Source organism: Rhamphochromis longiceps, linkage group LG2 (genome assembly GCF_057381845.1).
Source record: "Rhamphochromis longiceps isolate RC_006_pf linkage group LG2, R_longiceps_female_GT1.1, whole genome shotgun sequence".
Classification (NCBI taxonomy): Eukaryota; Metazoa; Chordata; class Actinopteri; order Cichliformes; family Cichlidae; genus Rhamphochromis; species Rhamphochromis longiceps.
In genome coordinates this window covers 11,258,518-11,283,323 of record NC_140558.1, presented here as the reverse complement: position 1 = coordinate 11,283,323, position 24,806 = coordinate 11,258,518, and the positions used below count along the sequence as shown (strand labels likewise).

The window sequence follows — 24,806 nt, the reverse complement described above, 5'->3', positions numbered from 1 at the left end:
GTGTGAACCTTTGAGACAGATTTAAGGAATAACTCTTGGGACCAATGACAATGACTCCCCAGACTTTTTTGATTATTGTATGTCTGTAAATAAGATGGGAGCAAACCTAGAATAGCCTTAAAGATAAAGAAAATACCAGTGGTGGAGTCTACGACATGACAGAGCAGACAACGTACAGTGGTGAGTAAGAGCTTTAGAATTTATAATGGATCTCAGTGCTCCATGACAGACAGGATCCTGCACATGTAATCATTCACATGATGCATGCATATAAACAGGGGTGCACATAAGTGGTCCACAGGTGTGCATTCACTGTCAAAATAAAAGACGCGCGCCAGATATGAAGTTGCAACGCGTGTTTGCATACATAAGATTTTCTGGAGGAGGACAGACATTTGTTTAGAACTCTTAAAGATGTTGAAGAAGCAAGCTCCTTTAAGCAATTGCTTTGCTGTTCCTCCACCTCCAAAGAAATGTCAGAAGGAGTCTGAACCGCAAAAGAAGCGCATATTCTTGGGAAAATGGTTGCAGGAGGTGAGCTGGCTTCAAACAAATGATGAACGCACAGAGATGTGATGCAAAATATGCCGTCAAAATCCCACTCTAGCAGACAAAATTATTATTTTTGACAGCAAATACGCACCTGCGGACCACTTATGTGCAGCCCTGCATATAAATCACATTGCCATAATCAAGTATGGACATAAATGTCCAAACAACTCTCTTTCTTTCCTTTAAGGACAAGCTGGACTTAATAAAAACCAACATGGGTGATGTCATGAGGGATACTCCCATCTTTTATATACAGTCTATAATGTTCTTTCTTTAAGTTTCTTCTTCACTGAAATAACAGTAAAGTTTAAAAAAATAAAATAAAACAAAGTATGTAATTCGTTTAAAAAGATGCTGTTTATCGCGTTATGGCTGAAAAAACTACAACTAGAATGCTCCAGCTCTGCGCAGCCTCAGTAGCATCTTTGAAGAAGGCAGCAGGCAGGATGCTCCGGTGTGGGTTTGCCCTGCTTTGACGTCTTCTGCATGCTGTCCTGGTAGAGAGAGGGTGGAGGTGTTTCATAGAGGAGAGCCCTGCCGCCCTCTGAAGGCTTTATTACTGCACCGCATCACACAGAGAAAAAAAATATTAATACATTATATAGAATTAATTAAAAATGATAAACAGAAAGAATTTTATAGGAAAAAATGAATAAAGACAAAAATAATGTCAGAAAGGGAAATAAATGTCCATTTAAAAAAGAGATACCTCTAAATTATTAATAATAAATGCTTGAACTCTGAATACCATATGTCATAATGGTAATATAAATTAGAATGAAAAATTTCACATATTAATAATGTGTAAAAAGAATGAAAATAAATAGAATGTCTGCAAATAATAATCAAAGGTCTGTAAAATACTGTTAAATAATCCCAAAACATTTTTAAATTAATACAATTTACCAAAATAAATAAATAAATATCTGAATAATTTAAAAAACATAATTTCATAGTTTTGAGGCAAAAACAAAAAAAACCCCAAACTGATTAACTGATGATTAATGTTGTATGAAAAGTTATTTTTAATAATTACGTGCGGAGTGCATGTGCATAAAAAATGTATGAAAATACATAAAATGTGTAAAAAACATTAACAAAATTCCTGCAAAGTAGAAATGAAGTAGAGGTCATTTATTTTCCAGCTGCCTCGCTTTGAATTCCCGCCTTTGGAGCCGTTTTTCTTTCTTTGAACTCATCATGATAACAAGCGCTGATATGTCAGTGCAGCTAATCTCAGGCTTTAATCCCAGTAACACATCGCCTCCGTGCTGCATCACCTGCTCCTCCTCGGTCTGATCTCTATTCGATCGATCTGTGACGGCTCTTCCTTAGTTGATCACTTCATTCACTGACACCTCGACTTCTGTGAGGTAGCTGATGCGTGGCTGACCTCAGCAGACCTGTGCGAGAGTTCAGTTCATCTGTTTTCAACTTTTTGAATTCTTCTTTGCTCATTTTAATATTTTTACTGCATTTAAACTTCTTAAACTTGGATTAGAGATGTGTTTTAATTCATAGACAAACAATATATTAACAACTTGAACATACTGATAAGATGCCTTTGTTTTTTCCCACCTTTTATTATTGCACTGCTCTAAAGAGCGCACCAGGACTTTTAACCTGTAAATGGAGCTTATGTAGGTGAGAGCGGTGTGTCATGTATCATTCTGGTGTTTATCATTTTAATGACCACAAATTTACTGTGGTTCCTCCACAACAATAAGTTAACACAACAAAACACACCTGTCAGCTTTTCTTGTCTTCTGAAACTGGAATGAAATGTTCCCATCTTTAAAGCATCATTGGTCAGCTTCTGTTTTAACTGTGTAAAATATATCAAAAGACTTGAAGAGTAAAAAATGCTAAAAAGCTTTAAAGGTGGGGTGGGTTTTGATTATCGATTTATCGATTAAAATCGATTCTAACTTAGATAACGTGATATTGATTCATTAAAATCATGAATCGATTTTTTAATATAAATTTATTTTGCCCGAAATGCCAGAATCTCAGGTTAAACCTCACAAAATTTAAACCACCAAACAACTAAAACAGTAAATGAGAGCAGTAACACAGATTCTTCACAAAGATGTAAACACAAAGCGCGGACCCGCCGACGCATCAGAATCAGTGAGATGTCGCCTTTCTTACCCGATGGCACGGACACGGTCGGGGCTGAAAGCCGACAGCTCGCTGATACTGATGTTTCGGCGATGCCGTTCAATAAACTACTGAACAAATTTTAACTTTTTAAAATTATGCGCAATTGCAAAACGCTTAGCTGTGTCTCTAATAAAACCTCTGTAACTTTGCTCTCAGCAGCATCAGGTAATGTTCATATGTTGAGTTATAAAAACCCAGGCCAGGAAAATCTCCTTCATGTTTTTCTGTGTTTTATCTTCAGCTACTTTGACACAAAGGAATCTGCTGTGACGTTCACACCTTTGATAAAGTCTCACAAGTGTCAGCTTTCTTTTTATAGATACAAAAATATGGAAATGTACTGATGCATGATCTGAATTATAATATTTCGGACTGTCTGAGGCAAAATTTCCCCGATTCAAATCGAATCGAGTCGTGGATCAAATCAATTCTAGAAATCAGTGACAATACCCAGCCCTACTTTAAAGACCGCCCAGATGGCGTGTTTTACTTAACACATTCATGAGCATCTCAGTAAGAAGCTGAGCAATGCTTCGACTTCCTGTTGCAGACAGTTCATGCGGACATCCACGCGGCCACCGGGAGCTGCGGAGGTGGTGCGGGAGATCCAGAGGGATCACAAGGACCAGAGGATCGGTGTGTCGGTGGAGCGTGATGAAGACACCAGCTGGCTAACTACACCTTTGTTGTAAAGGCTAATAGTTTATAGTCTGTATATAAAAGATATAAGGAGCCGACCTTCAGTTTAAACTTCATTCTGATTGAAAAACTTTTAAAAGGAAACACTGGAGATGAATTAATTGTGACGTAGAAATCAGAAAGTTTATTTACAGAAACAGTTTCATGAAGGTAAAAAACTTGATCAAACATGGCAGATATTTACAGAAACCTCTGCTGACTCATCCTGTGGCGTTTGCTCCTCAGTACACTTTGGCCCTGCGGAAGAAGACGTAAAGTATGAACTTTAGTATTTAAAGAAACGACTAAGATTTGTACCGACCCAAAAAGCTCACACGAGGACGCCGTCACCTGGAGAAGGCAGATATGGAGATGAGCCCGAGCAGGAACTCGAGGCCGTAGAAGCAGAGCAGCACGGCGTTGAGCAGGAACTCGAGGCGCAGGATGAAGGTCTGCAGCAGAAGGTAGTACACGGCGAGCGCGGTGCAGGGAAGCAGGACAAAGAGCGACACACAGGAAGCCAGAGAGCGCTCGCACAGGTTTCCCTTCCAGCCTGGATGGAGACGCAGTTTGACACTCAGTTTGTGACGTGCATGTTGTGTGTGTGTGTACGACATGTTCTTGTGAAGCACTTTGTTGTCAGACACATAAATGTCTGAGGCGACTGTTGTTGTGATTTGGCGCTATATAAATAAAATTGAATTGAATTAAGTAGGAGATGGTAGGAGCAGCAGAGCATGAACTCAAGACAGATAAAAATCATCTTATCTGACTTCTTAAAGGACATGAAAGACCGTTCCTGTTATGAATAAAGATTTATTCAAAATGAGACGTGACTTTGCTCACCATAAAAGATCCGCAGAATCTCAAGAGCGAGGAAAAGCAGCAGCAACACGACGTCCAGAACCAGGTTATCTGACGGGTACGGCAACAAAACTCCTGCAGAGAGCAGACATCAGAACGCCATCAACATCAATATGACCCCATCATCATCAGCCTCTCCATCTAACAAACACCATCATCTTCATCACCATCATAATCCTCTCCTCCGGTTTAAACTGTGGAGGCTGTTAATTGGAATTAACCTGTTTAGATAAAGTTCCACAGCTACAGTGGACCCACGTATGACTTCTTAACAAAGTGAGTTTCAGGCTGCAGCTGAACAAAAGCAGGATATTAAGCTTTTTTTAATGTAAAAATAAAATCTTAAGTTAAATGTGTCTCGATCTTAAAAAATAAAAGCACTTTGGACTGAGTTCAGACTTTTGTGGGTTAGGCGTACATCAGCAGACCTCCTGAAGGACCCAGATTTCGTGGTTTATTACACGCCGGGCTACAACTGTGCACTTTCTGAGCTTGGAAGCTTCGATGGTAAATCAAGTGCACCTCAAACTCAGTCCCAGTTCAGCTCGAGCTCACAGCGGTCGGTCAAAAAACCTAATTCTCTGTCTTATGTAATCGTCTGTGTGAACGGCACCATTTCTCAAACTCTGTCTCTGAGTTCTGCGCTGCAGGAGAAAGAGGAGGTAGAGGAGGATGCTCTCACACACCTTTATAGATGAACATGAGGACCTCGGCCAGGTAGAAGGCAGCAAAGTACCAGCTGTTCAGGTAGAACAGCACCTGCAGAGGAGCGGACGAGAGCTAATGAAGAGGAGGTCAAGGAGAAACAACAGCAGACACAAAGTCACATGACCTGCAGCTCTGCGTTAGAGTCAGGTGAAGGATACGATTGGTTGGCTCTCTGCAGGAAAAAAAAGTGGAAACAAGAAGCAGAGGAGTGAGTTACAGACCACAAACAGGACAGATCAGATTATTGATTAACCTGCTGATTGTATTGGTGATCTTGATAATATTATTAATGATATAAAATATTTAAATATTTATTTAAGTGATTTTGTTGTACACACAGATTTGCAGGTGTGCTTTCTTTCTTCTGTCTCTTTTGTCATATCTTTGACATTTCTAATGTCTGTGATTACTTTTACTGCATTTAGTAATTTATTTATATTCTTGTATTATTCTATTCTTTATAAAGCAGCTTTGAGGTCCAGGATGTCTGAACTGAGGATTGTCGTTCATGCATCTATGTCATCACTTCTGAATTATTGCAATTTTCAAATTTCTTTGTTCTCTTGTCTTAACAAAGCTCCGCGAGAACGTCTGCAGGTCATTCACAGTGCCACTGTGAGGATTCAGACTGAGTCACTGCTGATTCAGCTGCTTCAGAGTGCACTTCCCCTTGTGGGACTAATAAAGGTATATCATATCATATCATATCATATCATATCACTTTAAGAGTATGGTTTTGACTTTTAGAGCTTTGCAGGGACCGGAACCTACGTACATCTGTGAATTTTAACATCCATGCACTGCCAGTAGCTTCAGGTGGTCATGTTGTCAGGCTCTGAGTGTCTGAGATCTGTGGAGTCTTTCAAAAGTCAGACTAAAACTGACATTTTTAAACTTCCCGTTTAATGTGTTATTTTGTGTTGTTTTTTTATAATAATAATAATAATAATAATGGATACTTTATTGATCCCCATGGGGAAATTACTTGTTTTTCTCTGCATTTGACCCATTCACTCACTTTTAGGCTTTAGTATCCTTTTTTCAGTGTTTTCCATGTGGCTAACTGAACTGAAGAGACTAAATAAGGAACCACAGCTGCTATTTCTGTGTAAAAACATGTGCTGCGGTTCTTTATTAGTAACGTTAGCGTCTCTGACTCTGCTGAGGTTTGATGAACTGACAGAAACCTGACGTGTTTGCTGCGCTGACCACGCTCAGCCTGCTCAAAAATAAATAACCATATGCCGTTTTATTCGACCAGTACACTCTCCTGTAAATTCTCCACTGACTTTAACCTATGAAATATTTCACACTTTAACCCTGCACCATCACCGATTTATCAACAACAAAAACCTCACACTCACCGGGCGCCATGTCCGCTTCGGCCCTGTTGCCGTGGATACCGTTTGATTTGTTCTACGCATGTGTGAAAAAGGCTTTTTCCCGCTTTGGTCTTTCACAGTAAAAGACCACAAGATTATTTTGGTCTAACAGTAATGCAAAATAATAATAACAGGTATAACAACCCAGTTTTACTCATGAAATGAAATATTTGTTTTCCTTTGCTAAATTAAATCAATAAATATATATTATATATTTAAACAATGTTTCGTAAAGGCACGTTTTGATTATTTTTTAAGTACAAAACCTAAAAATAAAAGATTAATCATGATAACATTATTTATCATTCATTTTAGAAGCCCAGAGCGTTTAGAACTACGACACCCAGTACCCTCCTGCGGTTAGCCGATTGGCCAGAGTGCCGCAAGGGTTTACGTGGCACTGCTGTGACAGGCGCATGCTCAGTTTGAGTTCCGTGTGTCCCGGCAGGAAGATGGCGTCGCTCCGGATCAGGATGCAGCCGTGTCTGTTTTCAGTTTTACTCCTGAACGTTTTGTGCAGCTTCGTCTCCGCGCTGTACTTTCACATCGGAGAGACCGAGAAGAAATGCTTCATCGAGGAGATTCCGGACGAGACCATGATTATCGGTGAGACGGGGGTGGGGGATCTGTAGGATAATGCTAGCAGCTAGTTAGCCGAGCAGCTAAAGTTTAGTGTGTCGTGTCTTCAAATGTGTGTGTACTTTTTCGAAAGAAATTAAACTTAATTAAAATAAATATTCTAAATAATAGTTCACGATAGCATGATTTATTTTTATAGGAAGGGGAAAAAATCGAAACTTTAAAGTGTGATTAAAGTTTTCATAAAGGTATTTTTCCATTAAAGAAAGCTGTTGAAATAATAATCCATCAACACTAAGTTTAAAGTGGATCCTTTGGTCCGTTGAATCCTCCTCTATAATTTAATCCAGGTTATATTAAAGGCAAGTTTATCTCAAAGTTAATCAGCCCTCCTCTGTTTGAATGAGAGAAACTACCACATGGTACACACCATCAGCCGGCAGGAAATCTGTCCGTTCAAAAAAAGCTTTTCTTTCAGCATCTTAATCTGCACAATTTTCATCAGGTTAAAGGTTAATTCGGAATCATTTCAGGTGCACCTCCTTTACTAATGCATCTGCAGATAAAGTAAAGCAGTGAACTGAGAGTTAACTTCAGATTGTGATAGTGAAGGAGTTTTCTAAAGAAAACAAAGAAAATTCTGTTGCTGTTGCATTTACTGAAACATAAAGTTTAAAACATAAAGAAAAAAGTCGACATATTCAACTGGAAGTTGATAAACTGATGTTGGTTTCAGGTCCAAACCATATTCATTCAAACTGCTCACTAATCAAGCCGTGTGTCTTTGCAGGTAACTATCGGACTCAGCTGTATGATAAGCAAAGGGAGGAGTACTTGCCGGCCACTCAGGGTCTTGGCATGTTTGTGGAAGTCAAAGATCCTGATGACAAGGTGAGCATAAAGTTCATGTACTTAAAGAGTCTATGTGGCGTCATGCTGTCGTGGTTAACGCTCAACTGTACAGCCACATATGCCTCATATGTGAAAGGTCCTCAGATGAAGACCAGGAGGAGACAAAAACACAGACTCAGGAAGTCACAAGCTCCGTGTCAGTCCCAAGCCCGGATAAATGGGGGGATTTCGTCAGCAAGGGTACCTGGAACAAAATAAATCAAACGTGTGGATCCATCCTCTGTGGGGATCAGCTCAGAGTAGCTTATATATTTTGATATGTGCAGTATTTTTACGCCTGGACTGTGCTCGAGGAGCTCGGCAGGATTCACAGTAGTTCAGTTTAAAATGTTCCTCCTTCAGCTCATACTCTGAATCAACATGTATTAGCTCCTCTGCCTTTAAGCCAACTTGTTCTGATTGGCTGCCAAAGCTTTGAGCAACAGGTGGGTGGGGCTTCCTTGCTTTGCGAGATTACAGCGATGCAGGAGAAGGAAAAAAGTGTAATAAACTGAGTTTTCAGAGCAGTCTGCAGCTTTCAGCTCTCAGGAGTTACAGTACAAATGCTGAGACTTCTGCTTGATGTGGAAGATGTTTTGTTTTTTCCCTGCAGGTGATTCTGTCTCGACAGTACGGCTCAGAAGGACGCTTCACCTTCACGTCGCACACACCTGGAGAACATCAGATCTGCCTTCACTCCAACTCCTCCAAGTTCTCGCTGTTTGCCGGCGGCATGCTGGTGAGGAGACGCTCAGACATACAAACGAGAGCTTCAGCAGTTTATTCCTTTCTGTTCTGATCCGTGATGTTCATAACCGCGGTTTGTGATTTTTGTGATGTGTTGCAGCGCGTTCACCTGGACATCCAGGTGGGCGAACACGCCAACAACTACGCTGAGATCGCTGCCAAGGACAAACTGACGGAGCTGCAGCTGAGAGTCCGACAGCTGGTGGAGCAGGTGGACCAGATCCAGAAGGAGCAGAACTACCAGCGGGTCAGTCAGAAACGCCTTGGCGCTTTTTTGTTTTTGTCAGAAACGCATGAAGACCCTGAACATGAATCAGAGCTGCTCATCTCTCAGGCTCTTTGATTTTATGTACACGCCCCAAAAAAATCAGTTTAACAGAACATTTTTACCACTTTACCGGCTGTCAGCACCAGTTTCCTGACAACATGAAGCCTGTACTCTCCACCAGACTCCATTCATTAAAACAGATGTTTTACCTCCTGATGTATTCCTGCCTCAGCTGGTCATTAAATTTATTATGACTTAAAGCACAAAAAGTCACCAAAGTAGAAAAGCAGGAACCCATTTTCTGTTTCTGTCAGTGGAGTCTACATTTATTTAATTCAAATTAGGGCTTTCAGTATTTTATTTGTTCCTGAGTAAATCGGTTTGGCTGAGATTAAATCATCTTGTCTTTATTTTTAGTTAGCACATACCTTAAACACTTAAAGCTGGAAGTTAATGATAGTTATATAAGAGCAGATGCGTGCTGGTGCAATAAGTTGTACGTTTTACGTCCAGTGGATGCATGATCTGATTAGTCGACTAATCGCAAAAATAATCGGTGACTAGTCGACTATCAAAATAATCGTTTTTGGCAGCCCTAGTTCAAATATAAGGTTTATGTTTAAACGTTTAGTTTTTTGTTTTTTTTTTTTGCAACTGTAAATGTTCAGACACTGTGTATTGTCATAGCTGTCAAAAATGACAGCGTTAAGGCAAGGCAAGGCAAATTTATTTGTATAGCACAATTCAACAACAAGGTGATTCAAAGTGCTTTACAGAGACATTAGAAACAAAAACAAAGGTTTAACAAAGGTTAAGGTTTAACGGGCGCCCCCTGCCGTCTGTTTTTCCCTCAGTATCGTGAGGAGCGTTTCCGTCAGACCAGCGAGAGCACCAACCAGCGGGTCCTCTGGTGGTCCATCGTCCAGACCCTGATCCTGGTGGCCATCGGTATCTGGCAGATGAGACACCTGAAGAGCTTCTTCGAGGCCAAGAAGCTGGTGTAATCTGGAGTCAGAGGGTGTGCGTGCATGCGTGTGTGTGTATGTGCGTGCGTGCGTGTGTGTGTGTGTGAGTGTGAGTGTGTGTGTGGTGTCTACTGATGGATGCAGTACTTAGTGGCGGGCGGCAGAAAAGACCCAGCTGCAGGATTTGGCTTGAAAAACATGTTTAAGATTTTTGTTGTTACTGTTTTCGTCACCAGCCGTGATCGTGACGAGCGTTTAACCTGACCAATCAGGGAATGTGTGACCCACCCTCTCCTCCATATTTATTACAGCGCCCGGCGGCGGAGCAGTTTTAGATTTTCTCCCCCTCGCTCGCAGCATGTGTTACTGGCCTATAGCGATGCAAGTCTGCGGGACATGATAGTCACGTATACGTGTGATCTGAGCTCAGAAATGATCATCCAGATTCATTCATTAATCCACAGATCTGATGGTTACTGAGACGACGTGTGATCTCGGCGTTTGCATACTCGTTACCAGGGACGGGAAAGGTTTCTCTTTTTTGCAACGCTGACTAAAAGTGGGGCGTGATTTTAACGCTGCCGCTCACGTTATTAAAGATCTGAAACGGTCTTATTTTATTTTACTGAAACACAGAGTTGTTTCGATGTTTCACTTCATCACATTACTTTCAGGTTCTGGATGTTTGTACGCGTTTTTTGTGCCGGTCGGCGTCGCTGCAGCTGTCCTCTGTGTTTCGAGTCTGCTGCTTTTGAGAACATCTGAAGAAGGCTTTGCTCACTGTAATCAGTCGCAGAACTGATTTACTGAAAGACTCCTGGAGCTACTTCAGTTCAGGGGCTCGTTCGAGGCTTAAGACGATTTTCAAGGAAATGTGATATCTTTGGTCGACCGTTCAGGGTGATGGTCGCTGATCTCAGTTCAAATTTTTTCTGTTTTCAGATGAGATTTAGTTTCTTTTTAACAATAAAGGATGGATGGTCGTGTTTTCATTTTTTAGAAATGTTCCTGTAGGCGGGCTTTAAATCAGATGGTGAAATATTTTGGGGTCGGGAGAGGGGCTTTTTATTATTTAGCGTCCATATGAAACTCTGTGATTGCACTCAGAATAAAGTTCAGTTGGTTTGAAGGATGGCGTGGTTAAATGACATTCTTGTAATATTCCCGCCAAAACACAGCTCATAAAGTCACAAAAGAGTTTTTATACACAGTAATTGTTTTCTTTTAAGGGCAAAGATATTTTAAAAGAAACCTGAGTATTGTGACTGCAAAATATAATAAAATTAAAACAAATCAAAGTGTTTGTGTGGTTGATGAAGTCAAATTTAAACTGCTGTTATAAACCTTCAAGAATCACCGTCTAAGGTGTAAAACTCGGAAGTGTTATTGTATATTTGGGACGTTTAATCCAAACATTTTCAAGTATTTAATATAAAATCTACTGCTTTAATTAAAGTGATCAGGGATTTCTTTGTTGGTGGAGAATAAAAACTTTTGTGTTGAAGCAAATTTTCTGCTTAAATTCTGATTTGATGTGTTTGTACTTGAGAATAAATTTGAGATTCTGATTGGAATTAAAAACGATGGTGGAAATAAAATAAGATCAAAGCTGCTGCTATTAACAAAATACGGTATTAAACATCTCAAACAGCTTAAATGAAAACAGAAAAAGGATCAGTGTGTTTCAGTACTGTGCACAAGTTTTGAGCCGCCCCGCATTTCTTTGTTTTCCATCCAAAGAGCCAAGCTTTGTTTTTCAGCACATCTCCGGGCTTCCTGAAGGTCTTTATAAGTTTTTCTTTCTTCGTTATGTTACTGAAAAGTTGTTGAAATGAAAACAACAAGAATAATGTCTGTTTTTAGACATCTGATGCTTTACACTGAGTTTCTTTTTCTTCCTTTTTTTTTTTTTAACACCTAACCCAACAGTAGAATTAAACCGTACACAGGATCTTGCTGATGTTATACAGTCCGGTCCAGAGATTAGACTTATGCAGGGGGAAACTGTTAAAGACATTTTAAGCTATAACCAGAATATGTGATTTTTGTGAATTTTAATCTATATTTATTTGCATTCTTTGCTGTATTACTGTTAAAATTGATTTAATAAATCAAGAAGTTGAAGATGAGCCTCTTCATCAGAGGTTTGGGCTGATGAGGTTTTGGTTGTCTGCAAACAGCTGAGGCAGCACATCCAGAACAGACCTGACAAATTGGGGTTTCTGAGGATGGCTTCATTCTTGACTTGCTGCTGTACCAGAGTGACACTCAACTGCAGTGTCCCCCCCATCAGCACATATAAGAGCTACAGGTACACGGACACAGACAGGCGAGTAAACAAGGCTCCTCTGAAGTCCACCGAAGAGATGGAGAAGAAAGCGGCTCCTCACTGTACGTGGCACTTCGTCACCAGTGATGATGCATCTCATTCTCAAGAGGAACAAAAACAAGTTAGCTGCTGTTTTGTCAACAGAGGTGAAGGTGGAGGCGTGTCCTCAGTGTCCAGGTGCTACAGTGACACCAAGAGGAAGGAGCAGGTGAGCTGCTCTGATGTCATCAATGTCAGATCGACATGCTGGTCCACCTCCAACATTGCCCCACACAAAGAGGTGGTGCATCCAGATGTTTGCATATGCAACGGATGTCGGCCTCATCCACGGATCATCTCCTGGTGGGACTGCAGGTGACCTGTTACTTACTTTTTCAGGATTCAGGTGTTCTTAAAACTAACAGAGCACTAAGTAGGGTAAAGGATCATTTATGTTATAGATGTGCGGTTAAACTGAAATCTTTGGTACTGAATGAGAACTGCTCTCATAAAAATAACAGGTTAACATCTGTGCAGGTTTGTCCAACAGGATTGAAACATCTGAAGAACATCTGTTGTTACTTTACAGCAAAACAGCGTGTCATATTCTGTGTTAACAACAGCAATATTAATAATCTGTAGCACAGGTGGCAGTAAAACAGGGATATGTTTTTGTTCAGTCACTAAACTCACAGCAGGTCTCCCTGCGGATGTGCTGCTCCTTTAATGAGACAAAAACCATAGGAACCTTTGCTTATACTCGCCGCTGTTCCCCATCGGACTCGTATAGAGGTTGGACCACAGTACAGTCAGCTTGGTGTTCTTTCAGCGGGTAAAAACGCTGAAATATGCTTCCAATCGGAGCCTGTCGTGTTACATTTTTGTTTTAACAGAAATAAAAATTTAGCAAACACTCGCATAGGCTCGGTGACCGTCGATAAAGCCCAGGTTATAGCCGGGAGGAGCTGAGTTTGGACCCGGAGCGGCGATGTGAGCGAACCGCTGATGCTACGTGTACAGTTAGCTGCGGAAGCTAACAGACCGGAGGAGGATTTAAATCTGAGCAGATGTTAAGCAGCTGTACGGCGGCAGCAGACCGGGGCACAGAGCCGAGGGCCGGCATGGAGCACAGTCTGGTTTCCGTCAACACTTACAAATGAGGAAAGATGGAGGAGAAAAGCCTGAAATAACCAAGCTATAATTTATAACAACAAGAAGGAGAGGAGAGAAGCTGGTCCGACTTTACAGCGAGTCCGGCAACATGATGTATTCATCCAGGAGGAAACCCGTGCTCTACTTCAAAGAGGACAGGAGGTGAGAGGAGAGCATGAAGTTTGTTTTTCCTTTCTCTTTCTTATTTTCATGCTTTGATTTAGTTTCAGTAAGTTTGCTACAGCCGAATATCAGACTCACTGAAGGTTCAAATATATCACAGAGAGGTTAAAATCACTGAAATAATCTAAGCCGTAAAAAGTAACTATACAGAAGAACAGATTTCAGAGGGAAAACTAGAGAAACTGTCAAATTTACAAGGAAACCTTGCCCATACGGAAACAAATTGCATATATTCAAGAAAAGATAAATAATTTTTTTCAACAAATGTCAGATTTACTCGTAAAAAAATATACAGCAGAAAATACAGCACATTTACGGGGGAAAACTGGCAAATTGACAAGAGAAAAGACCGCCAACTTTCCAGTAAAAATGGGGACATATGCAGGGGGAAATGCCTCAATAAAAGTCATGCTGTTTAAAAAAATGTTGTTGGTTTTGTTTTTTATAAAAAAAACAAACAAACGTGGCTCTTTCAGTTTAACAGCCTGCTTTATGGGTTTTATTTCTGGGTGTTACTGTTACACTGAAGGGAGGAACTCATGTGAATTCATTGATTTTAAATTTCTTCTTTGAAAAATGTCTTTAGCTTGTTTGTGTGGTATTAAAATTAAATGTAAAAGAAGTGATGGGAAATCACCAGAAACCTCATTAATATTCTTTCTCGGCTTTGAAGAAGTGATCCATCTAAAGCTCCCGGGCAGCAGGAGAAGTGAGTAAAACTTCAGCCTTGTTGTTTCCACCAGCGGTTCCCAAACTGTGGTTCAGGGACATCCAGAGGTGCTTAAAGTGATTCTGTCAGGGAGTCTTTCTTCCTTTATCTTTCCCCAGTTTGTCATCCTCACATCTTAAACTTAATTTGTAGCCCAGAGTTACTCTAGTTTTCAAATTTTCGGATTAGTTTTCATTATTATTGTATGGAGAGCGTAGGACAGAGGTGGTGGACTTTTTGACTCTTTGTCTTTTAGAGGGTAAACACATCCATCAGAGATTGGTCAGAATTAAAATTAAGACTAAGGAATAAGGAGATTTCCTCTGTGTTCATTTTAGTATTCACAAAATCATTTAAGAGGCTGCCCCTCAGGACTCAACCCAAATCATCATCATCATCATCATCATCATCTCCTTTATGGCGACAGATTTGTCACAGCAGCTTTAAGTCTTTGCACTTTTCTTCTCCATTAATGACTTTTGCATCACACCAGGTTATCTTTAAGGAAATTCCCCATGCATTGGTGAAGCATGTTAACTGTTTTTGTCCGATTCACTGTAAAAATGTCCAAAGTTGCCACCCTAGAGTGTCAACATGCACAGCAGCATGGTGAGTTTTCTGCTTGAGACACAGTTTGGGAACTCCTGCTGTTGCCTCCTTGTTTCTTCGTTTTACTGATTTCTCTGCATGCTTTGAATATTTGAGTCACAGCTTTTATGTTCAGCAGCTTGTCGACTAATCGTGATTTAAAGAAATGTTCTTCGAAACAAAAAGTGCAGCATGTGTGCATTCAGGTCTGAAACAGAAAATCGGGTGCTTTTCTGCAGTGTTAACACATTTTCAGTACCTTAAATAAAGCCAATTTCTTTCAGACTAACAGATTCAGAGATATTTGGGTGTGGCATGGTAGTCTTTACTGAGCCCAGAGAGCTGTGAAAAGTGGTGACAGTAGTAACAGTAACTTTATTTTTATATTTAAGAAAGAAGCACAAAGACAGGAACGTTTTCACCAACAGAAGATATAAACTTTAGATGAAAGGGGAAGTATAAAGTGTTTTGTTGGAGCGCTGATATCGATGTGAGCACACAGACATGATGTAACAGCAAGAAAATGCTGATATCACCACAGACGGGAAGTAATAGAGGGTGGGATTCAAACCATCAGGGCCAAAAACAGAACAGGATCAAATAAACCCAAAGAAAACATTTTAAATTTACTTTCACTTCAGTTTCTTCTTTTTCTTTTCTTCTTGTTTTTGTTGCCTCAGTGATTTAATTTCTTAGCTTCCTCCTCGAGGTCCCTGGAGGTAAACCGGTTTACTTAAACGAGTCCCGCAGGAATGTAGCGTGTGCTGCAGGGTCAAAAAACATTTCTACACACAGATTAGTGAACAAGGCTGAATTCTAGCATTACTTCATGACTCCACCCATTCCTCCAAATATGGTCACTTCAAGAAAACAAGATGGTGGCGATGAAAAACGCCAACGCTGAGGCTTCAGAAATTGTCCGCGAGGAAATGTGAAGAGTGCATGACAAAATAAACAATAATAGATTAGCTCAATGTTCATCACCTGGTGATGGTTTGTTGCTTGTGGACTTTTCTGACTACAGTTGCCTAGGTAACCCTCTGACACTGCACAGTCATCTCAGTCAGCGGTGTCCTTCGCTCTGCCTGGTTGTCACTTGGCCTCCTACTTTGTGCCACCAGTGGTCGCTTTATTTCATCACCTAAAATCATTGACTTTCTACAGTCGCTGGTAGCCACGCCCCTGCTGGGATGCTGCTGGTCATTTCATGTGTTCGCCCTCTAATATCAGTGTACTGGTTTGTTGTGTTCACTGACCACAGGCAGTAGGATTCTCAGGTTTTAAAACCTTTTCAGACGTGTTTAACAGCTCATGTCGAGGCCTGAGTCAGTGGTTTCCAGAGTTGCAATTTTATGTTGTTAAATAAAGTGAAATCATTTCTTTGCACCTGTAAATGAGCCTTAATCTGAACCCAGCCAATCTCTGACCACTCCACTTCTTCTGTGCATCAGGTACCTGTCCGGTAAATGCACCGTCTACAAGCTGTTCGGGCTGTGCATGGTGCTGGTCCTCGTCTCTCTGCTCTGGCTGCAGCTCAGCTGTTCAGGCGACATGTCTGCGACGCACGGAGAACGATGCATGCCCCAACAGCCGGCGCCACCCTGCCCGGCCAGCGGTCAGGCGTCCGTGGTGGACGACCCGTCTTGGGGGCCTCACAAACTGGCCGTCGTAGTTCCCTTCAGAGAGCGCTTTGAGGAGCTACTGGTGTTCGTTCCCTTCATTCATGCGTTCCTCAACAAGAATAAGATCCGCCACAAGATCCTCATCATCAACCAGGTGGATCACTACAGGTGAGGCATCCTCTCCAACCACAGAAGAAAATATGTCAAACAGGTGGCCCAGGGATCAGAACCGGTTTGCTGTTGCTCACTTTGATGGCCACTTTTCAAGAAAATGCTGCATTTACAGAGATGGGGAAAATGTGGGAAATGAGAAATATTTCTGGATCTGTGTGATTGTTTAAGTCAGAAAGATGAAACATACATTCAGTTAGAGAAAGTCAACACCCGAAGGTTTTAGCCACGCTGCTATAATCTGTACTTTGTAATGTAGTGAATGTAGTGACAGGAAACTGCAATGCAAATGACTGTTTATCATCTTTTTAATAAATATCACTTCCTGTGATCAGTTAAATCTCAGAGGAGACGATGGTTTCAGCAGTGACGTCATTGGCTCAGCTAACTTGGCACAGTGGCTAAAAGCAGTTTTTACATCCCACTTTAATCTGTTCATGTACAGATGGATTATTAAATAATAAGAAGTGAGGAGACAGTTACTTAAAACTAGTTTTACATTTGTAATAATTTCTAAAACATTCAAACTTTAACGTTCAGAAGTAACTATGATGACAACAAACAGCCAAGTAATTAATAGGAAATGGTGTGTGTGTGTGTGTGTGTGTGTGTGTGTGTGTGTGTGTGTGTGTGTGTGTGTGTGTGTGTGTGTGTGTGTGTGTGTACTCTGTTGTCATTTACTGATAATTTACACACATGTCCTGAAGACACCCTTCAGCAGTAGGTAGCAGATCTTTAGGACGAGAGCTTGGAGCTTGGTGGGTCACATGATCATCCGCTTCAATCCAGCATGTTGTTAAAGCGAATGGTCGCCTGTTTGTTCCAGATCGGGTCGAATATTGTCAGCATTTCGCTGAGCACATTTTTTTTCACACTCTGAAACAAGAGTGGGTTGTCTCACCTTCCTTTAGCTTACCTGTATGTATTTACCTGTGCTCTGTCGCTCTGCGTTACCTCTGTGGCCTGCAGTGCAGCTGGATGTTCATGTATGATGTCACCAGGTGGGTGTTTGTGGTTAAAGGATGTAAAGAAGTCCACCTCGACAGCTGTGCTGGTTTAAACGCTGATTAACTCCAGTTTTGTTGTCATTTTGTTGAAAAAAAGGTTTCATCATCAAGGGTCAGAGTTCATCTGACCGATATCAGAGGTTTGCAGGTCTAGCAGCTGGTAGATAAAATGGAGTATCGACTGCATAAAAAGTTAGAATTCAAGTTGTTTTTGTGAAAGACCTGGAGCCGAGGGTTAACGATGGTGAAAATAAAAGGACCTAAAATGGATCCATTTGGGACGCCACATTTAGGAAAAACAAAAAACAAAGAGAATTTTCCTGCTCAGGCAGAGATTTTAAATAGAAGGATAATTTAAAACTTGTCATTGCAACAAACAGAGAAATTACGATAATGTGGATTTCTTACCTGTTCTTTCAGATTTAATCGGGCATCTCTGATCAACGTGGGCTACACGGAGAGCGGTAACGACACAGACTACCTGGCCATGCACGATGTGGACCTGCTGCCCCTGAACGACGCTCTAGATTACGGCTTCCCAGAGAAAGGGCCGTTCCACGTGGCCTCGCCGGAGCTCCACCCCCTCTACCATTACAAAACCTACGTAGGAGGAATCCTGCTGCTTACCAAGAAGCATTACCACATGGTACTGAGCCTCGCCACGCCGGCTTTCACACATTTTCAAAGGATCTCCCAGGGCTGCGAGGGTCACTGTGGCACATTAAGAAGAGTGTCTGGAGAGACACTGACCTGCATTTTAGTATTGTTTAAGACAATAAAGCCAATATAAGTGTCAGAGCATTGAGCTATATGAGATACCTCTGCTGAACGTCTCTCTTTACTGCTCTTTGCATTGGGGGAAATCTGAGGAGGGAATACATTTTGTCCCTGTGAGGTTAAAAAGATTTGTGCATAGATGGATGGATGGATGGATATAGACCCTGAAAAGTATAAGCGGCAGTGGATGGATAGACCAGAGTGGGGGTGCAGTTACTCAAATTGTCCACCAGGTGGAGTCATTTAACTGTCTGTGATCTTGGCTATGGTTATATCAGCAGATTTATGTTCTGTAGTTTAAAATAACATCATCGATGGTGTTTTTATTGTTGCTCTGCAGCTTTCAAATTTTAAATGAAGCTAATTCTTTGGCTCTGATGCAGAACATGAACTTTTACCCCCCTGTGTTTCCCTGCAGTGTAACGGGATGTCAAACCGGTTCTGGGGTTGGGGCAGAGAGGACGACGAGTTCTACAGACGGTTGAGAAAAGCAGAGTTACAGGTAACAAAACCAAAAAGAAAACCGCCGGAACAAAAAGACAACAAACAGCCTGGTCCTCATATCCGCCACATGGCGTTCATCATTGTTTTTAAAAAAAGAAGTTCACAGATGTTGCAAAAAGGCTTCCTGTTGGATCCAACAGGAAGTTCCACCAATTTGAATTTAAGAGGTGCTTTTTGTTGTGATTTTGCCATTTCCAGGCGGTTTTACTGTAGTCTGACGATGATGATGTGTGAGGAAGCAAGTTCTTGTTAAAGGGCATGGCTGTGGTGAACTCGGGAATACAACTTGTAATACATCAAAGTGAATCTTTGTGATGAAAGTCCAGAGGGTGTACTGTTACGGGCTCCTGCTGTTTTTTTTTTCTCTGCAGCTGTTCAGACCGAGCGGCATCACCACAGGATATAAAACCTTCCTGCACGTCCACGACCCAGCCTGGAGGAAGAGGGACCAGAAACGAGTCGCTGCTCAGAAGCAGGTACGAGAATCCACCTGCTGCAGAAAAGCACGAGTGGGCGATTTTAAAAAATCCAGCTTGTTTTCATCGAGGCAGCAGAAACTAAAATTCATCAAATAATTTCACGTCAGCTTATAAAGTGATAAAGTCGCATCTCTTTACCTTCACTCGTCTGCATGACTTGTCAGCTGCGGGTCATTGATTCCCTGCGATGAACTCCAGAAAACAAAAATACTCTTTGACTTTATTTTAGTCAATAACTTAACTGGACCTGTTGTACTTTTTCTTAGTACCTGTCACACATCGTGGTGGAGGTTTATAATAAACATGAAGTCTGTAATAATGAGCTAAGTGTGTGAACGGTAACCCCCGAGAGCCAAAAGCTCAGACTGCAGATGCTCCTTACACTCAGTTTACTCGGTTTTTTTTTTGTTGGTTTTTTTTTCAACAGTTGGGTCTGTATGATGTTACAGAGAGGGGATATCCCTAATACGGTCGTCTCAGGAGCCTAAACTCCTCCCACCTACTTTTCAGACTCAGAAGCTTGAAAGAAATATCAGATAAAGAAGGATTAGGATTATTCTGAACTGTGAATCATGCAAAGCTCCTTTAAAATAGTCTAAGACTAAAAAATGAGGAGCTGAAAGAGAGAAGGGTGACAGAAAACGCTGTCGTAAAAATGTTTCAGCAGTGTAATTTTAATCTAAAACCATAAAATGTTAGCATTACACTAATGCGTGCTGATTGGCTAGTTAAGGATTTAGGTGGCTCCAGCAGACGTTAGGAGCGTAGTCAACGTGCCGGAGAAGCTTCCATGTGTGTAGAAGAAGCAGCTGGAGGTGGTTGAAGGTGATGCAGGAGGCTTCATGCCCCCTTTTGCCTTCCTTTTTACATCCCGCCACCTCCTCGGTTCTCTTCGTGCTCCCTTGTCGAACGCCAACATGTTCACAGATCGTTTCATGTCACTGCTGCACCCCTCAACTGCTGTCTCGTGTACCTGAGCAATTATGTGATTTGTGACAAAGTTAATTTTTTAGATTTTGTTGTAAACCTGAGGTTTTGGACTTTTTTAAACTCAAAACAATCTCCTCCCCCTCCTCCTCCTCTTGTTCCTTCTCCCTGTAGGAGCAGTTTAAGGTGGATCCGGAGGGGGGTCTGACTAACCTCCGTTATGAGGTGGAGTCCCGACAGGAGCTGACCATCAGCGGCGCCCCCTGCACTGTCATCAACACCAAACTGGAATGCGACCAGAACCAGACGCCCTGGTGTCTTCTGGGATAGCGGGCAGCCGGTTTGAGGACAGTGGTTCCTGTTTCTGACTCTTTTACGGATAAATCTGCAGCTGGAGCATCCAAACAAATGTTTAATTTACTCTTTGAGGTACATCTCCACATGAAAACTGCTGTTTTAGTAACAATAATTAATAATGAACGATGCGAAGATGGTTTGTCGGCATTTGACCTCTGACCTCAGCAGTCTGGACGGAGACAGATCCAGTTCAGGACTCGTGTTTTTCTGTTCTTCCTGGTACCTGCTGGCACGGCGTGAACGCAGACCTGCAGCCTGTTTTTTAGCTTTTAGACTCAGCTCGGGGCCGTGCAAATACATGCAGAGAGCGCCGCACGCTTCTCCGGGCGTCATGAGTGTCCGTTACTCCTGTGAGCGTCACAGGACTGATTTTTAGCTTTTTACCCACGATGGAGGTAAAGATGGAATAAAAACTCATCAGTCAGTGAAGTGAAAGTGTTTTTATTGTCCTGCTGAAATTGAGTCATTCCTTCATGTATTTTGTTTTTTTGTTTTCTTTTTAGGGAAGACTTTGGTCAAAATGGACGCTTGTAGGAGTGTTAGGGTCACTGTATGCTGATTTTACATTTCAGAAATAAACTTTCTGTTTCAACCCATCTATTTGTCTTCTGGCTGGTATTAAGCCACCGCTCAGTCATATTCACAGTGTAAACTTTTGTTTTTCTTTTTTTTTTCAGCAGTAAAAGTCACTTCCGGGTTACGGCACTTGTGTCCAATGGACAAAACAAAAAATCTTACCGGGATGTGTGTGTTATTCTTTTTGACTGTTTTATTTTGAAAAATGAATGAATTAATGATACATTGAGTCATTAACTTTGGTGCCTTTTTGGTGGTGTAAGAAACCAACGCTCCCGGAAAAATCCTGTACAAGCACAGAAGTGCCCGCAGTGTTAAATTAAGGAAATTTACTTAAGTACTATTCTGTAATTTTGATCATTTCCAGTTTAGCTCACTGGATTTAAAACTGCTTTTGCTGCAGTTCTCTGATTTGAAAATAAGAGCCAACCCGCTGGAGTGGAAAGGTCTACGAGGGATTTCTGACCTGCAGCTAACAAACAGTTCCTGCAAAATCCAATACTTACATTATGGTTTAAATTAGAGATGGACCGATCCGATATTACGTATCGGTATCGGTCCGATACTGACCTAAATTACTGGATCGGATATCGGAGAAAAATAAAAAATGTAATCCGATCCATTAAATATCACGAAAGCGCCTCACAAAACTTGCAACACGCCGTAACTCACCTCAGAACGTTAGCACGTCAGAGCAGTATGCATCACGTGATAGAGCGGCTGTGGCATGGGGACCTGTCGGTGGTCTGGATAGCATTTGGAGCTTCGCTAGCAACCCAGCATTTCATCTCCGACAAAGTTATCCCGAGAGAAGTAAAGCAAGTGTGTAAGTCCATCTCTGAATGTAAAGCATTCCTGCGTTAAGCTTAACAAGCGATATATGGAGCGACTGCCTCTCCTGCTGCTACTTCAATCATGAAACTGCTTAACGATCAGCTGATCGGCTTTTCTGTCGCGAGTCCGTCTCTCTAGTTTGTTTTTGGCCCACTTTGCACCAGAAAGAGTAAACCAGCGGCTGAACAACAGCAGCACGTTTAAGCTTGATCAGCTATTGTTAGAATTTATTTAATATTACTTTCTACTCCAGGATCTTTTTCTACGTAGCTGACGCTGGTAACTGTGCAGGGGCGGATCTAGCAAAGTTTAGCCAGGGGGGCCGATAGGGCATGAACAGGGAAAAGGGGGCACAAAGACATACTTTTCTTTCTTATTCTCATTTAAAATGTCTAGCTTTTAATAAATAATTATCTGACACCCAAAGTTTTAATTTGATGCAAAATGAATAGAAGTCCATTACTGTATATAGTAACTATTAAGTCTAATATATATACCCTAGTAAGCTATAGTACTTTTTCCCTTTGGGAAGGTACCATCTGTGCAGTCTGCAATTCTGTTGAAGAAAGATGTTGAATCTATTTAATATTTCTTGAAAAATAATTGATTTCTGTGCATTTTTTTTCACACTGCATCAAATTAAGGTTGATTACGTCGATTAAGCATCATGAGGTGGAGCGTGAGGGGTGGTTCCCTATTTTTTATTTATTTATTTTTGTTGTTGCTGGGAGTTGGAACCCTATTAGTTAGGTTGCTTAATATTTATGCTAAGTACTCTTTAAAATACCAGAATAGGGAGGATGGTGTAGGTTTAAGTTTATTAGATTGATCAGTATTGCTGAACTATGAAATATTTTTTTTTGCATACAGGTATAACAGAATAGCTTTAGTGTAGTTGTTGTTTTAAACTTGAGTATGAACTTATACAAAATGCAGCAAGATATTTAAAAAACAGTTTTGTTGATTAAAAAACACTATATCGGATTCATATCGGTATCGGCAGATATCCAAATTTATGATATCGGTATCGGTATCGGACATAAAAAAGTGGTATCGTGCCATCTCTAGTTTAAATATATTGTTATCTGATGGATCGGATACCTGAGGGAAGTGATTGGTGATGTTGCAGAGCCCTGTGTGTGCAATGCAAAGTAAAGATCTCTCTGTATGACATCATAAAGAGCCAGCAGCAGAAAAAAGGCACATGACACTGAGTGTATATCAGAGTTTGAATAACTTACACTGATTATTTATTATTTATCATGTTTCATATTGACCTCCAGCACTGGAACAGTAGCCACACAACAGCAAATGGACACAAACACTTCCTAAAGAAGCCTTTAGACTCACAGTTTGTCTTCTCGTTTCTTGTCTAACAGCAGCGTTAACACATGTTGATTAGCTCGGCTTTGTTTCACTGCTGGATATCAGCCACTCATGGCTCCCTGGAGGCCTCTGAGGGCCCCTGAAACCCCCCCCCCCCAATCATTTCTAGCAAACAGAAACCAGCTCAGATGGTACAGCTGTGGATTGTAGGGGATGAGCCAAATCCGGCAGTGGAGACAAAGAGAAGAGGATGGGGTGAATCTACACCTTCACCCCCCTCTGAGCTGTTCCCCACTCTGGGTGCAATTTTCACCTTTTGTTGGAGGTGACTGCGATGGGGAAAAAAACACCTCCACGCTGCTACAAATAGACCCGAGCAGCACTCCTGCTCTGCAGCTCTGTGCTAATTTTTTTAATTCCCCACTCAGTGATTATAGTGCTTTATCGGAGCAGTAATATCAGATAATGGAAATTGTATAGTAATAACTGAGAGAGCTGGGCGCCGCGGTTCACACGTATTTATAGACACCGAGGGCTCGGGAGCAGATGTGACGCCGACACTTAATTTTCAGCCTTAGTTAATGAATGTAGGGCATTATGCTTCTATTATGAAGCAATTAGCAAAAAATAAAATATAAACTTGAGGGATGAGAGGCTGTAATCATGTTTACTCCACGGCTAATAAAACACAGAGGGACCAGACAGAGGCAAAACAACCAAACGGCTCATCTGGAGGTTTTTCTCCTGGAACAAACGCAGCTTTTACACGCATGTGCAGAGCTGCTCAGCACTGCTTTCTCTGTTTGAACCATGTTTGTTTGGTGTTCAGTTTTCATCCTCAAAAACACCTGTGAGACGCTCAAAAACGCATTGTTCCCATTCAGCCTTCGCCGTGTCCACCTCTTTAGTAAATCTGCTGCAGATCTCTGAGGAGCCGATCCATGAATTTAAAGTTTAATCAGACATTAAAACACACCACAAAGTTTTACAGTGCTCATGAAGGAAAATAACCTCATTTTATTCCCCATCTATTTTCTTTCTCCTGTATACTCTTTTTATAAATCTGTCTAAACTCCACATTTCCAGCTCAAAATAATCTCAGTTTGTTCTTTCTATGAAACAACGACTTTTAGCTCCTCCTTCAAGACAGCTTTGTTCCGATTGGCTGCCTCAAAGTTTGACCATAAGGTGGGTGGAGTTTCTGCCTCTGAGCTGACTATATTAGGTGTATCCTCTTTTTATGACATCATACGGATCCAACAGTAGAAAAAACTACTAAACTGAGTGTTTAGAGTATCTGCAGCCTGAGCTTTGTCTCACATGGATTAGTGTTCATACGCTGACATCATTATATATGAATGTCCACTGTAGCAGGAGACCAATGAGAGGAAATAAGGGTCCACTTTAATTTATTTTTTGCATCTGAAAGTAAACTCCAAAAACAGACTTCATCCATTATCCCTGTCAGGGCATCGTCTTCTTCACAGTC

At 41.3% G+C, this 24,806-nt stretch overlaps 3 protein-coding genes across 4 annotated transcripts; 2 read left to right on the top strand and 1 right to left on the bottom strand.

Moving 5' to 3' along the window:
• Positions 1-3,511: 3,511 nt before the first annotated feature.
• tmem216 (transmembrane protein 216) lies at positions 3,512-6,617 on the bottom strand. 2 transcript variants are annotated; one of them, XM_085417749.1, is made up of 6 exons: positions 6,330-6,382; positions 5,124-5,137; positions 4,944-5,037; positions 4,240-4,332; positions 3,745-3,946; positions 3,512-3,651 (listed from the first exon to the last, which is right to left on the bottom strand). In XM_085417749.1, exons 1-6 carry the CDS (start codon positions 6,337-6,339, stop codon positions 3,636-3,638), a joined length of 429 nt encoding a protein of 142 aa, XP_085273875.1. In that variant the 5' UTR covers positions 6,340-6,382; the 3' UTR covers positions 3,512-3,635. The 2 variants fall into 2 exon arrangements, with proteins under 2 accessions (XP_085273875.1, XP_085273870.1); XM_085417744.1 differs by lacking the exon at positions 5,124-5,137 and having other exon boundaries at positions 4,944-5,016; positions 6,330-6,617.
• A 150-nt stretch (positions 6,618-6,767) lies between these two features.
• On the top strand, positions 6,768-10,449 carry tmed9 (transmembrane p24 trafficking protein 9). The gene is made up of 5 exons (XM_085417738.1): positions 6,768-6,953; positions 7,717-7,817; positions 8,431-8,556; positions 8,665-8,811; positions 9,687-10,449. Exons 1-5 carry the CDS (start codon positions 6,800-6,802, stop codon positions 9,834-9,836), a joined length of 678 nt encoding a protein of 225 aa, XP_085273864.1. The 5' UTR covers positions 6,768-6,799; the 3' UTR covers positions 9,837-10,449.
• A 2,429-nt stretch (positions 10,450-12,878) lies between these two features.
• b4galt7 (xylosylprotein beta 1,4-galactosyltransferase, polypeptide 7 (galactosyltransferase I)) lies at positions 12,879-21,209 on the top strand. Its single transcript, XM_085417730.1, has 6 exons — positions 12,879-13,419; positions 16,189-16,527; positions 17,958-18,183; positions 18,733-18,816; positions 19,190-19,294; positions 20,399-21,209. Exons 1-6 carry the CDS (start codon positions 13,367-13,369, stop codon positions 20,552-20,554), a joined length of 963 nt encoding a protein of 320 aa, XP_085273856.1. The 5' UTR covers positions 12,879-13,366; the 3' UTR covers positions 20,555-21,209.
• Positions 21,210-24,806: the final 3,597 nt, after the last annotated feature.